The sequence below is a fragment of the Protomyctophum bolini genome (assembly GCF_963924005.1).
Source record: "Protomyctophum bolini genome assembly, chromosome: 10".
Taxonomy (NCBI): Eukaryota; Metazoa; Chordata; class Actinopteri; order Myctophiformes; family Myctophidae; genus Protomyctophum; species Protomyctophum bolini.
Window position 1 is genome coordinate 27,406,495 of NC_137871.1, and position 14,679 is coordinate 27,421,173.

At 40.0% G+C, this 14,679-nt stretch overlaps 3 protein-coding genes across 4 annotated transcripts in view; 2 read left to right on the top strand and 1 right to left on the bottom strand.

The window, feature by feature from the left end:
• The window catches only part of rab41 (RAB41, member RAS oncogene family), a 9,555-nt gene extending 6,650 nt beyond the window's left edge, over positions 1–2,905 (top strand). The window contains exon 8 of the mRNA XM_080774031.1: positions 808–2,905. Within this exon, the coding sequence (XP_080630157.1) occupies positions 808–872 (65 nt within the window). The 3' untranslated portion in view covers positions 873–2,905. The remainder of the gene's footprint in view (positions 1–807) is intronic.
• A 1,227-nt stretch (positions 2,906–4,132) lies between these two features.
• Positions 4,133–9,118, top strand: stard14 (START domain containing 14). The gene is made up of 6 exons (XM_080774755.1): positions 4,133–4,573; positions 4,946–5,093; positions 6,035–6,138; positions 6,541–6,658; positions 6,786–6,838; positions 7,583–9,118. The coding sequence occupies exons 1-6, from the start codon at positions 4,388–4,390 to the stop codon at positions 7,790–7,792; spliced, it is 819 nt and encodes a 272-aa protein (XP_080630881.1). The 5' UTR covers positions 4,133–4,387; the 3' UTR covers positions 7,793–9,118.
• A 229-nt stretch (positions 9,119–9,347) lies between these two features.
• Positions 9,348–14,646, bottom strand: pdzd11 (PDZ domain containing 11). 2 transcript variants are annotated; one of them, XM_080774756.1, is made up of 6 exons: positions 14,579–14,646; positions 14,019–14,127; positions 12,567–12,707; positions 11,816–11,914; positions 10,619–10,679; positions 9,348–10,436 (listed from the first exon to the last, which is right to left on the bottom strand). In XM_080774756.1, the coding sequence occupies exons 2-6, from the start codon at positions 14,109–14,111 to the stop codon at positions 10,402–10,404; spliced, it is 429 nt and encodes a 142-aa protein (XP_080630882.1). In that variant the 5' UTR covers positions 14,112–14,127; positions 14,579–14,646; the 3' UTR covers positions 9,348–10,401. The 2 variants fall into 2 exon arrangements, with proteins under 2 accessions (XP_080630882.1, XP_080630883.1); XM_080774757.1 differs by lacking the exon at positions 14,579–14,646 and adding an exon at positions 14,351–14,566.
• Between the last annotated feature and the right edge of the window lie 33 nt (positions 14,647–14,679).

Here is a 14,679-nt window from a genome sequence, read left to right on the forward strand (position 1 = left end):
TATGCCCTGACTTTTGTTTACAAAGCCTAAAAGGCAAACTATTCATAAGTAAACATATCTAACAATAGAGTACCACCAGAAAATATTTGGCTCTACACGTACTGTACCACCATTATGACTTTGGTTAAAATACAGTAGCCTACACCTAACCTATTCACAGAGGAGGCAAATTAATTCTAATTAATATACAAATGTATAAGAATAATATATTTTTCCACAGTAACACAGCCAACAAACTAAATGATAACAATAAAACTGGAACTGGAAAGAACTCAGTTCTCACACGACAGACACACACTATGAGAAGTTTCACTTTTACCGTGGTTTTTTTAATTAGTTACGGCTGTTATTGAATCAAGTAATCAACTATTTTCAGTTGGCTACGCTACGTGTTGTAAGATGTGCCGTTTGAAATGGGCTTCATTCATTACAATAGCAGTGTAGCACACTGTCTGTCCGCACGCAGACATCCACTTCAGTGTACATGTAAGTATTATTATCTTTTGTAGTTCAATTGACCACGATTGCACCATTTTAGGCGTGTTTATTAGTATATCTGTTACCACCTTTTAGTTTGTTGTGATCCGTGGCATGAACGCATCGTCGGCAGTGCTCGCAAAGCCAACGTAAACACGGCACTCATTGACAAGTTGACAACGCAAAGCAAAACTTCCACCCCCCCCCCCACACCAGAGGGGACGTTAAGTACCGGACCTGGTATGCGTACCATAGGTTGAGAATCACTAGACCATTGAAACCATTTATAAATGTGATCATTTGTGGGGATTTCTCTTAACTTTCTACCAGTGATAGACATCAAGCTGGAGAAGCAGCCAGAGATGACCGTGACCGAGAGCAGCTGCTCATGCTAGTACTCCACACACCCGACCACCTGACCTGCCTCCTACCGCACCAACAGCTTGTCTCTCAGTGGCCACTCTCCACCCATGGCACACTGCCACTGGAACGGAGGACCTGTCTTTTTTTCCCTTTTCGACTCAGTGACTTTTCGGAGTATAACCGTGTGGATGTGCTATTCTGTATGGAAACCCGGTTATCTGGAATGGATAACATAAATAATTAGACGGTTTAAAAGTAAAAAAAAAAAAAAAAAAAGGAAATAGGTTAAAAGATATGTTCAGATTTTCATCCAACTGCATGGCATTACAGTATATAGGATTGCAGACTGACATAGCTAACTGCTCTTGAGTTATTGCACCGTTTTGGAGCCTTGTGCTGTCACACATGTTATTGTTGTAAAGTAATACTGCTTGGGAATATTTAAATGACTGCAAGGTTGAGGTCTAAGTTCCTTGATGTTTTGCTTTTTACTTCCAATGGAGAGTTTGGACTGTGATAATTCAAATTATGTACCTTCAGGATAAACTGTTACTGAATATTTCCCTTTTTTGATATGCCTAGATCAGGTAAAGGGTTCATATTAGAGAATTTGCTATGTTGCAAGAACATTAGGCTCAAATCTAAGCTTGTTGTTGATGATGGTTTATGGGACCACAAGTTAGACATTATTTCAAAGACATCTCAAGGCACAAACAGCCAAAGACTACTGTAGTGAGTTAGACCAATATACATAACTTGCAACATTATTATTATTTTTCTTAAAGCAGGTGTACCCTGGAGGGTGCTGCAAAGGGATGTACAGTGTAACCCACCCAGTAATGAGATGGATATACATGTTCATCAAAGGGAACCCATCCCAAAAATCAATTTTAACAGCGTCTAACCCGAAACTATTTATGCCCACTTTAAAACTATAGCAACTGTCTTTGCAAATTTGCTCAATTTATCTGCACGCAAACTAACACGTCTGAGGAGAGGTGGTGGTGTGTTTGAAAGTGTAAGAGGCGTAAGCCAGTTCTGACACTTTTATCCACACTAATCGTAACATGTCACTTGGGTCCATAGCATAGGACATCTTCTTTTCCATCCCTACCCATCAATGTTTTGTGTTGTGTTGAATTTGATCACAGTATTGCAGGAACATGCAGCATGCTCATCATGCAGGATTTCTACAAGGTTAAGAACACAGATGCCTTGCTTGTTTGTTCACCAACGTTGTGCACTGAATCAAGCCACAAAATTGTAAAGAGTACAGAAGCCTGCAGACTGGCTCACGGCTTCACTCGTTGTTTTGTAAAGCTGGTAGATAGAAGTTTGTCCTCGGATACAACTGCCGCTTACTAACACCCTTGCTGTAAAAAGTGCAGATAAGTTACAGTAGCCTATATTGCTATATCGCCTGTGTAGGACTGTTTGGTTTAATATGTTTTTATTTATTTTGTAACTCGACACAAGTGAATAACATTCTACACTTGAACAAAATTGCAGATACCGGGCCGGCACGCATGTATACAGGACATTCAGTTATTTTATTTATTGTTTGCATGTCCATTTGGACACTGTAACTAAAAGCAACATTTAATGGCAAAGTGTTTTTTCTCGTCGCACTGCTGGAGACACAGTGTTTAGTCGCTTTATCAGTTTACAGCCACAGTGGGGAGAGAAGACCCTGCCTGCACCCCAGATACTCTTAACGCACATAACGCAGTCGCACACACAAGCCAACTAACTAGCCATATCACACCACAATACAATTGTGCATTTGCTGTAGCTTGTTTTGAAATGTAAACATTTTAAAAATAATTTAAAAAAAAGTACACCGAACAACCGTCTTAACCTTAGCAGCTCTTCTAATACTTGTCACTGACTGAATACTCAGCTCTGTGCTATTCTGAATTGTGTCTGTCCATTTGAGAAAAAAATGCTGTCTACTCGTGTTTAGCAACGTTTATGTGAATAATGTACTATTACTATCTGCTGTATAAAAAGGAGAGTTAAAGAAACACAGAAGTGTAGCCTATCACATGGAATAAAATAAACATATTTCACCAATACTTTAGTTTGTTTTTGCATTCCCTTTACTTAAGAACCACTATAGTGCATGAGAATGTTGAATTAGGCTACCTTGTTTGATTACCTATACTATTAACACACTAAAGACTAAATACTTGCATGTCATTAAGCAATAAGCATGTCAGTTGAAGGTGATGGTGGCGCAATCTAATGGGCGTGTGACAGTTAAAGTTAAGCAACTTCCTATAACTATAGAATTTCAATGGAAGGTGTGACGATGTTTACATGTAAACTTCTGGCACAAAAGTGTATGCATGATGTATTCTTGTAGTGATCAGGAATTATTCATGCCTATGATTGTTACTTTCTCTATTCAGTGCTGCTCTAGTCTTGCAGCAGAAGTCTCCTGACTGAACAAGACAACTCTTTTAATTGTTACTCTTATGTAATTTTGATGTATATACTACTATACTTGAGTATTACAACGCGATGCATTGTGAGCTTGTTGATCTGCTATTTTCAATTGATTTTGTACACATTTTGAACTTGTGAAATGGCACATTCTGCACAATGACTACTTTTACTTAATACTTTAAGTACATTTTGTACTTTTACTCAAGTAAATTTTAAATTCCGCACTTTACTTTACGATTCAACGAAGTAGTTCTAAATTGCAGTATTGGTACTTTTACTTAAGTAAAACAATTGAATACTTTTTCCACCACTGCCAGGATGTAACAAGTAGGCCTACAACCTTGAACCTTGTGAAATATAAATATAAATGATTACAAGTAAAATCACCACAAGTCAATTGAACCCCCTACAATGAATAAATTAACGGCGAATTGTACCTGACCTTGGGCTTCATATCACGCACTTTGTTGCTGAAGGGTGAACTTAAACAGCAGTCAAGTCAGAAAATAAACTATTAAATGAGTCTCTCAGAGAGAGAGAGAGAGAAAGGGGAGGGAGGTTTAAGTAGGATAAACAGCAAAATAAATACAGAACACCACCTTTATAATAATGACAGGCAGTAGGCACCAAGACATTCGCAGACTAGTGCGGTTGCCGTGGGTGACAACAAGTCTCCAACCAACGACCCGACCCACCCAATCACAGTGCGACTGCGACCGACAGTTGCGGGCTATGGGAAACAAGCACCTGCGCGCACACACACTTCCGGAACACGTTACAGGTGCGTGCTGCCAGAGGATGGGATCATAGAGGATACATGCCGAACAGGGAGAGTAGGGAGGGAGGCAACAGGTCAGGAATCCAGCACAAAAATCCTGCTCAACTCGATTGGTGGTGATTTGTTGCTATATAAGTTAGTCTTGAGAATTTCTTCAACCCAGTAGTAGACCTATATAACCACACAGACTGACAGCAGGACTGATTCAAGGGTCTGTGGTTGTACATTGGGAGTGTTTTTAAATTAAGCTATTTTATTTCACAGGGGACATTTTATTTCACGGGTACAGGACGGGCACTCACTCACTGACCCACTTTGGAAATGTCGACCAAGCGACGCGAGAGTGTTCTGCCTGATGATGGTCTGTTCTCTGACTTCAGGAGACAGTGCCTCGCCACGGAAAACTGGCACAAGAAGTATGACAAGAACGACATGCAAGTGTGGGTCGAAGTGGGCCTACCCAAACAACAAGTGATCAAAGGAGCGTCTAAAATTCACAAGATCAAGGTAAATGTCTACCGGGGTACTTTGTTGTACACTTCGTTTTTTAAAGAACACGTTGTCTTTGTCTTATAACCTTTGAAACACTCATTGAAGTTTCACAGTGCGCGCGCGTGTGTGTGTGTGTGTGTTTGTGTTTGTGTTTGGGGGGGGGGGGGGGGATGTCAGCAAAAAGATTTGCTGACTAGGCCTACATTTTTACAGAACATACATATGTCTGTCCTTTTGTTTGTACACTCCTTGTACACTCATGTGGACGAATAAGTAAATTAATTAAAGGGGTGTGTGTGTGTGTGTGTGTGTGTGTGTGTGTGAGTGACAGTGTGTTTTATTTTATTATAATATATATTTTTTCAATTTCTTTTTCTCCTTTTTCAGTGCAAGATGACAATAAAGGACGTGTCAGCTGCCACCATGTACGACGTCCTTCACGATGGCCTGTACCGTAAGAAATGGGATCCTACCATGTTGGAGAGTTTTGATATCGCCCGTGTCTCTGCCAACACTGATGTGGGCTACTACTCATGTGAGCATGCCCTTATTTGATGCAACCTGTCTTGCACATTCCACTGTTGTTTCTCCTGATGTAGGAATACTGGCTAATACCTATAGCCTTGATACAAGACTGTAATAGGCCTATATTATATTAGCCTGGCTAATAAGCCAGACTAATCTGGTTTATAGACTAGGGTATGCGCATGATTAAAGTGAATGGCAAAGCAACATGCTGCATGTTTAATTCAATCAGATAGGACTTTTCTGTTTGGATGTATGGGCTGTCGAGGCCAGGAAGTAGTTTTTTGCCACTCAGTTGGCGTTCCTGCATGGTTTGATGATGATGTCACATGCATAGGCCTACCCTCTATTAGCCAGACTAATATTATATGACATTATGACGGACGAGGAGTGATGACCGACTTGAGACAAAGCTAATAATGACCCAATAACTGCATACGCACTGAATATAATGTATGATATTTATAAAAATGTAAAACTGTACCGATGTAGGCTACTGTACTGTAACACACACATGTGTTATACTTATAACACATGCGTTAAAGGAGCATTCAGTGATTTGGGGGGAAAAAACCCGGTCCGCCCCGGTAACAAGACATGCACGCACTACAGGCCTCGATCATGATTGGCGGAAGGCCCATCTCTATCCTGATTGGATGACGGCTGGGCCACCTAGCTAAAAACGAAACCTACGTTGTTGTTTTTTTACCCCAAGGGTTAACTGGGGACAGGGAGGAACTCCTTATGGTCAGCACACTATAGTAGGGAGGATTATCACAACAAAACAAAAAAAGGAAGTGATATTTGAATTAAGTGAAATCACTGAATATACCTTTAAGTTTAAAGTATATATTTGTACATACTGGAACAAAATGTACCTGTATGCAGGACTGTGTATTTTTGTCCTCATCAGCAAAGTGCTAAACCTGTTTGTATTGTATTTCTTTATAGGGATTTGTCCAAAGCCTCTGAAGAACAGAGATGTGGTTACGCTACGTTCGTGGCAGGTGACGGATGATGAGTACATTATTGTTAACTACTCTGTCAAACACCCGGTAAGTCGGTCACACCCTGTCCACATAACTAGCACACAGCAACCTCTCTCTCTATCTCAAACAACATACCATTCCTATGGTTCACGTCACGGAACCTATTATCATCCTCATGCTCTGTTCTGCATGCCCTGCATCTTAGGACGGTGTTTTATATTGTCTAACAAAGTACAAACGGTTCATTTTTATCTTCATGTTGCTGAAATATGTGGCATATTTAATCTAGCTTGTGTATAGTTATAGCAGACGTGCTATTTTTGAACATCTTGAAAGTGTGAGAACTAGTACTGATTACGGACAAATGTGTAGAATCGGCCTCAGGTCTTATGGGTGTAAAACAACTACTATTTGTGTATTGTGTATTAAAAAAAAGTAACCAACAAGCTGCTTTGTCTCAAATTCCAGAAATACGCTCCTCGTACGAACCTCGTGAGAGCCATCTCCATTCTAACAGGCTACTTGATCAAACCCATAGGACCTAACAGCTGTTCCTTCTCATACCTTTCGCAGGCCGACCCCAAAGGTGAGGCCAAAACCAGTAATAAATATGCACTGACCTCATTCATTCACTTCACCAAAGTATATATAAAGAGCATTTTGGGAAGTAAAGTAGAGCAGCATTTTAATTTTATCCCACCGTCTGACTTCAGGTTCTCTCCCCACCTGGGTGGTGAACAAAGCATCTCAAGTTTTAGCGCCAAAGGTAAGTAACATTTACTAATCACTGATAGTATTGTTCCACTCTCTTCTTCAACAAGCATGATCGATTTCCTGGTGCTTCATGGAAGAGTTGGACATTTGTGTGTGCCTGCTTGTGTGTGTGTGGGCCTGCTTGTGTGTTAAGTGGCTATTAATGTGTGCGCGTGTGCGTGCGCGCGTGTGTGTGTGTGTGTGTGTGTGTGTGTGTGTGTGTTTGTGTGCATAAGCAATGGTTTCAAGTGTCTTAAATAACAATGGTTACCATAGGAACCCAGCGTGGGGGCCTGTCCTTCTGGGTAGGTTCCTTACAAAGGAGTGTCACAGAGCTGTCGCTCTCTGCCCTGGTAGAACCTGTTCTTCTGGTTTCATACCATTCCATTGCTTGCAACTATTTAGAATAGATGCAATTGTATCGACATGTGCGAAACCGAGATTGTGTGACTCCCATTCCTCTTTTGAGCAGGAATAGTGACCTATTTATAAATGAACTGCTTCCATCCCCTCCCCCCAACAAACCATGGACATTAAAAAAAACAATACTAAAGACATTATATGTACTGGTTTTAAACTCGGTTTGTGTTAATCAGTCACTTGATTTAATCAGTTAAGACACATAATTTGATAACACGGCACTGTGCAGTTTTATCTTTGGCTTTTGTTGACTGAACATGAAGGCGTGGTGAGATTCTACTTGTTAACCTATGACCTCTCTGACCCGCCCTTTCTGTCTTGGGCCTTCTCTTTCCAGGTGATGAGGTGTGTGCACACAGCGGGCAAGGACTACACTGCATGGAAGGAACAGAACTTTCCCGACCAAAAACCCTGGCTGTTCCCAGAACAGAACACCTTGCCCATGATGGACCCGGGGGAATTATCACTGCAGAGAGCTGATTCACTCGAAAATGTGGACGAGACTACAAAGATGGACGATCAGGAGGAGAACGAGGACAGTAACTGAGCAGCTCAATAAGGGGGATGAAGGCTAGTGGATGCACTATTACTCAATATTTAGGATTCATAATTCTTTGTTAAATTCCATTATAGATACGTAGAGACAAAGATTGTTGGGTCAACATTGCAGCAATGACAATGGCACAAAATGGAAGTAAAAAATAGCACTTAAAAAAAAGAATGCAATTGTTCAGGTGCTGTGGGCATGGGTCCTACCCCCCCCCCCCCCTCCCTTCTGTGTGAGAAAGCGAACTCGTATGTGCAGTGCACTGACTCACACCAGAAAGCAAAATCTTATGTCCTATACCTATAGAATTTACTGGTGATCAGCTGTATCTAACCTATCCCCATATATATATATATATATATATATATAATTTTGTTTTTTTTCCCCCTCCATTATGTGGTATTTCATTATTTTGGATGCTCAAGGGAATAAAGTGTTTACAGCAGGTTCTGTTCCAGATGGAACTGAGCACAGTGCAAGTTGCCATTCTGGTCAATCAACCTAGAACAAAGCTAAAACTCTCCAGTGTTTAGCCATATAACTACACTTTCTTTATACACTGTGCAAGTATAGAAGACTCAAGAAATGTAGTGTTTTGTATTTGTAGCTATGTGAATACATAAAGCTTGCCGGGAAGGGAAAGTAAGCATGTCTATCACGCAAGAACATCGGTCAGTCAATCATTTAGTATGGGGAGAGTGAATTGAAATAACTTTTGTTTTGCCATTTGTATTTCTATACTCAAAAGATGCAAAGCAGAGGAATTCAACAGGCTGTCATAGGGTTATTTCAATTTATTTGTGTGTTTAAGACAAAGTATAAGCTGCTTTTGCTAGCTTCTTGAATTTTAGTTGAACACGGCAAATTATCATTACTTACCAACATTGTAAGTCACAAAAACAATGTTTTGCCACTGACCGTATACTGTTGTATCTTACTATCAACATATTTATATACAAGATAATGTCAACTTGTTAATATTTCATGTTTAATAACCAACTCTTAGTTTGGTCTTTGACACAGGATTGTCACTGAAGGTTCTTACAACAATGTTTGTATTTATTAAGGTGTGCTGCCTTTAGTAGTAGTGTATGGAAATTTATTTAACTTCAGTGTAGTAAGCCGCAACATGATCTGTTGAACTCAATGAAGGAACATATCAAAAGTTTAGAAATTTTTTCATTAAACAGATTGAAGATATCCATTGGTTTATTAATTTTGAGTGTCAAGCCAGAGAGTAAATGGTGACCCTGGCATCAAGTGGAGTTTAAATGTTTTCTGAAGTAGTTTTTTATTTTATTTTTTAATAAACCTCACTGAAATGTGCTTCAGTAGTCACTGTACTTTTGTAATTGAAAGTGTGACCAACACTAAGTTGAAATGCCATTAATGCAGGTCTTAAGGCAAGCTGTCACACAAACTGATTTCTTTAGGACTCATTGTATGCAGCGAGAAACGTCAAGGACAGTTATCACAAGCAAGCTCACACTAAATCATATCTTACGTACACCATAAATGACAAGTCAAAAGGTTTTTTCTCATGCAGTCTTTACTGCCATCCAAGTACTGTAGATGCATAAGACGATAGTGTTTCGATGCACTATACAGTATGCATGCATTTAACCATTGATTCAAAATACTTTACAAATATTACACGTTATGAAAGATACTGTTCAAACACTTCAAATGAAAACATACTGTATGATACTCTCAATTTGCATTAGAATCTTCCTGTTGACCATTGCGAGTTTAAGTTATTACGCTAACCGTTTGGCACATCAAAACATTTTCAGTTTATACAACAAATAGTGTATCAGTAGTCGTAGTATAAAACATTTTCTAAATATTTACTATTCAGTATTAAGGCAATACTAGGGCTTACAGCACGCCATTTAAAAATCCCTTATATCAGTTCATAGCTTCATATTTACACAGGCATATTTTATGCACAATGGACGATAAAGTACGTTGTTGGGTATAAACAGTGAATAATTCTATCTTCCAGCTTGACAAGGGTGTTTTGATGCTACTAAACGCCCTTGTCTTTGATTAAAATACATTAGTGTTTAATTGATAGATTTAGTGATGTGTGAATATTTAAAATATGTGCCATTTGAAACATCACCAACACATGAACACTTTGTTCCATATTGTAAAGTGAAGTCATGTTTTCGACTGCCGAGTAAACATTAAGTAATGTCAAGATGTGTGTTCAGATGAATTGCGATAATTGTTCTTAATTACATTATCATTGTGTGGTCTAAATGTGTCACATAGACTAATCAAAGTATTTGATTATGAAAATAATCATTGGTTGTTGTGGTCCAAAAAGAGCTTGTGAAATCTCTATGGCTCCTCTTGTGAGTCATCCATATCAAAGTGGTGGAGAGCATGCTTTAATAGCATCTCCGTCAGCGTGGCGGTCCCAAGTATGTAAGCTGTGAATGGAACCGTTTAGTCGTAGATCAGTCATCCTTAAGTCGAAACAGAATGAGATATAAAGTCTGTGAAAGGGAACATGACCCGCTGAAGACAGAACATCAGACACAAGGCAGGATCTCAATTCCCTTCCACACGCTTCTCTCTTCCCCTTGATGATCTGCTGCCATCTAGTGCACCGTCCTCTCTTTCTGTCTCTGGTAGTCTGATGGGAAGAACACATTGCCAAATGTGTATTAGAACCCATAGAAATAATAACAGGAGTACATACATATGACATGGATCAGAAAGCCGGGCTGTATAGGTACAGTAGTAGCTAGCTTCTATTATAATTATTATCTCTGAATTAATTCTGTTCAAGTGGAGCAGGTGAGAGCAATTACTTACTATAAGGAAAGAAGCGAACTCTCATCAGAATTTCTCGAGCAGTCTTCAAAATCTCTACAGCCTTAAAAAAAAAAAAAAAAACAGTCCAGCAGAAATTTAGATGCATATTGTTGTTACAGACATAATTACATGAATAGTAAAACTATGCCAAAACCTAACCTATTGCTAAACGTGTGACCTCAGTAAAACTATGCCAACCCCTAAAATTATTGCCAACCTTATCCTCAGTCAAACGAACACAAGAACCACTGGGTGGAATGGGGGCGAGCGTTCCGGTTACCAATACAATAACCCCAGATAAGACACTCCTCCACACAACACTAGCCTAAACACCTGACCAAGTGGCCAGCACCAGATTGACATTGGTAGATAATGAAAGCATATACACCTCACAAATGGCATGCCATGGAATAAAAATTCCGTGCCAAGGCATAAAAAGATATGAATGTATGTAATGTATATAAAATGTAAGCATATTGAAATTTGAACTGCTGAATGGTAATATTTATGGGATTGGCCAGCCCTAATAAAGCAATAAGCCACTAGGGGTCATAATTTACCTTGTATTTTATAATGGCTGACCACCAGAAGAGAATTTCCCATTAATTCTTCCATAGACTTTTCAAAAAGTATTGCCTCGGACAAAGCCAACTCGGATGATGAGAAATCATGACAACAAAAAAAAAGTGTACACTGCCCTTTTTTTCCTTCTAATTATTTGTTCCGCCCAAAAAAAAAGGGTTTATTGTCATGATTTGTCATCATTCGAGTTGGCTTTGTCCGAGGCTTAAAGGTCTTTAAATACTTTCTGAAACGTCTTTGGGAAAATGAATGGTAAATTCTCTACCCAGTGGATATATGGCCCATATCCTCCTAGGCATACATCAGACAGATCACTCTTTCAGTTAGAGTAGGTCTAATGCAGAAATCTTTTGCTTTGAGTTGGCACACAAAACAAAAACATTTTCTCTTCGTTCTCCACGAATAACATAGGTGATCTATTATGATTCATAATGGATCACTTTGATGAAATGTGACATGCTTGATGAAGGCAAGACATCAATTTCAATGGGGACCCAATCTACAGAAAACAACACTGTTCTGTCAAAGAGTTCTGTGTCAGTTTTAAATTCACCAAGTGGCATCTTAACACATCCTATTCCTATTATATATACGGTAATAACACTTTTTCCTTACCCTCGAGTGTTCTATGTCCTGGAAGTCCACCTCATTGACAGAAAGCACCTGGTCTCCCTCTTGCAGCCCTGCCCTGTGAGCGTCCGAGTCTGGAACCACCTACCAACACACACAAAACAACACATACTGAATCTACCTACTATACCAACACACTCAAAACAAGACAACAGAATACTTACTCAATCTACAAAGTACAAACCAAACGTTGATTCCAAACGTTGAACAGACACCTGACCTAGCCTGTCACAATTAATAGATTGTTTATTTATTTTATCACACGATTTTTGTAACCCATTTTTTCACCCAGTGTCAATTATCTAATGTAATGCCAACCTGGGGAGAGCAACGGACTGACCTCATGCTTCTTTCACTGCATGAGGAGTCCAAGCTGCTTCTTTTCACCTGACGGGGGGATTCCCCGGTTGTACGTAGCACATGGAAGGAACCAACCAGTTCCTTTCCCCTCCATCAGGCACCCCGACTGGCCAGGGGGAGGCAGTATACAGACCATGATTACTTCATGTTTTTTGTGACGGTACCTACCCTAGGGGACACGGGGAGAACACGCAAACTCTTTTGCCTATATGGGCACTGATGACTTGGAGGAGAGAACACTCCCCCAGCCCCCAGTGTCCAGCGGGAATCAAACCCAGGACCTTCTAGCTGTGAGGCAACAGTGCTACATACAGACTGCTTTACCGTGCCCCCTTATCCTAAAATGTCATGATCGTTGACAGTCCTACATACACACCTTAGATATGAAGATTCCCAGCTGGGAGGCCTTGCCTCCACGGATGTTGAAGCCTAGCTGAGCCCCCGGAGGTTTCTTCAGTACGACGGTACGTGGCAGGAACTGGGTGAGCTCATTGTTGTAGTCAGGGTGCTGCACTCGCTGCACACAGAAAACATTGCTGATAAGTTGAATGACAAATTGAATGGCTTGGAATTGTCATGATTTTTCTTTTTGTATAGTTTAAAAAAAGAATATAAATAAAATCTCGTTCTCGTCAGGTGAATAGCTTGGTTATACGTTTACAGGCACTAGATTGGATGAATCTTGAATCTAGCTCATACTAAACTAGCCCTAGAATGTCTTCGTTGTTACATACATTGCAAGTATTTCACATACCAGAGCCATAGAACACTTCCATAGACTTACGGTTGTGGCGGCAGAACGGCGGCATAAATGTGGTCGGCACTGTGTACTCGCCGTTTAGTCAAATATCTCCACTTTTTCACGAGCTGCACCTGGACAGCTTTCTCTCCGGTCAAAGGGGCCCGGAATGGCAGCTGGACTGAATTATCAAAACTTCCTCTGATCATCACAAACGTCATCAGGGAAACACAAAGGTTTGGGGCCCACAATTGGCAGGTGGTGTGATTAATTACCCATCATCAATTGTGTGCACCTGCCACACTCCTGCCAATTGTGTGCCCCAAACATTTGTGTTTCCCTGATGACATTTGTGATGATCAGAGGAAGTTTTGATAAATTCGGTCCATCCGGGCAAATGTTGTCCGTGTGCAGCTCGTTAAAAAGTGGAGATATTTGACTAAACAAACGTTTTCTGCCAGAACTTTTACATGGATGTGAAACTAGAGGACACTATCTCACGTGTCCTCTTAATTCTTTGAAATTATTTATTGGGTGAGTACAAACAGAGTGCCGATCACATTTATGCCACGCATGTTTCATTGCAACCAGGAGCGGGTGCAACTGATCTATGTCAGAATTTACGATAGTATATGAATGATCACAGGAATAAAAACTTGAAGATATCAATGAGAGTCCAGTTCAGTGTTTGCTTTGTTTTTTCAGTTGAGATGCATTATTTTGCCTTATTTTAAACGAATTGTTTTTAAGGTTTGCCCAATCATCATTATTAGACAATTACTGCACTTTAGTCTTGACTCTTAATTACATGCATTGTGCACTTTAAATTAATTATGTCAATTTGTGTGATTACTTTGGATCATTATTATGTGCTGTGATATGATAAACTGGAGACAACATATGATTTCAACACAAGGTTGGTTATAAAGAAAGACGTACCGCTTATTACATTTCTAGTACATTTCAGTATTGATACTTTCATGTACATTTAGTAAAACATGCTTTTTCACCACTGAATTGCAGTATTAAGAGTATGTGAGAAGTGACACCATGTGACAAATTAAATAAGGTTGAACTTGAAATGCAGACCTCCTGCGGGGATATCCATGCTGGTGGGCTCTCGTACGAAGGCAGGAACACCACCGGGAGCTGGTAATCATCATATGGAATCTTCTGGTCCATGGCGAGGCCAGGCTCTCTAAATTATTCAACAAAACAAACAGCACAATGGCATTTAGCACAGTGACATTTACAACAACGCCAAAAGTTGCCTTATGACTGCGAGATGGTCTCTCTCTCTCGATTGCTAGCTAAAATAAACCAGTGACAACTCCATACAAAGAACAAATCATGCACAGACAATTCATTCAAATGTTAATAACCAACTCTACGTCGTTGGTTATGTCTCACTACAGAAACACCTGGAAGAAAGCTGGCTGCGAGCTAGGTGCTGTTAGCTTGCTAGCTCTGCTGTAGCAGTGGATGGATGCCGTAGTAGTAGGATATACTAGAATGTTATTTCTAGTATATGTCGGTCGCTATTATCCGCTTGAAGCCAATTTGTTTTTGCAACAGAACAGCGGATTTGATCATTTCTCCACTGCGATCATATAGTGATGTAAAGCCAAAGGATAGAACAACAACTTCACCAATGTTATGAAATGCTTCAGCTCAGACGTACGCTCCCCTACTCTATCTATGGTACGCTCATAGCGCAAAATACGCCACGACCTGCGCAGAGAAGCGTCTG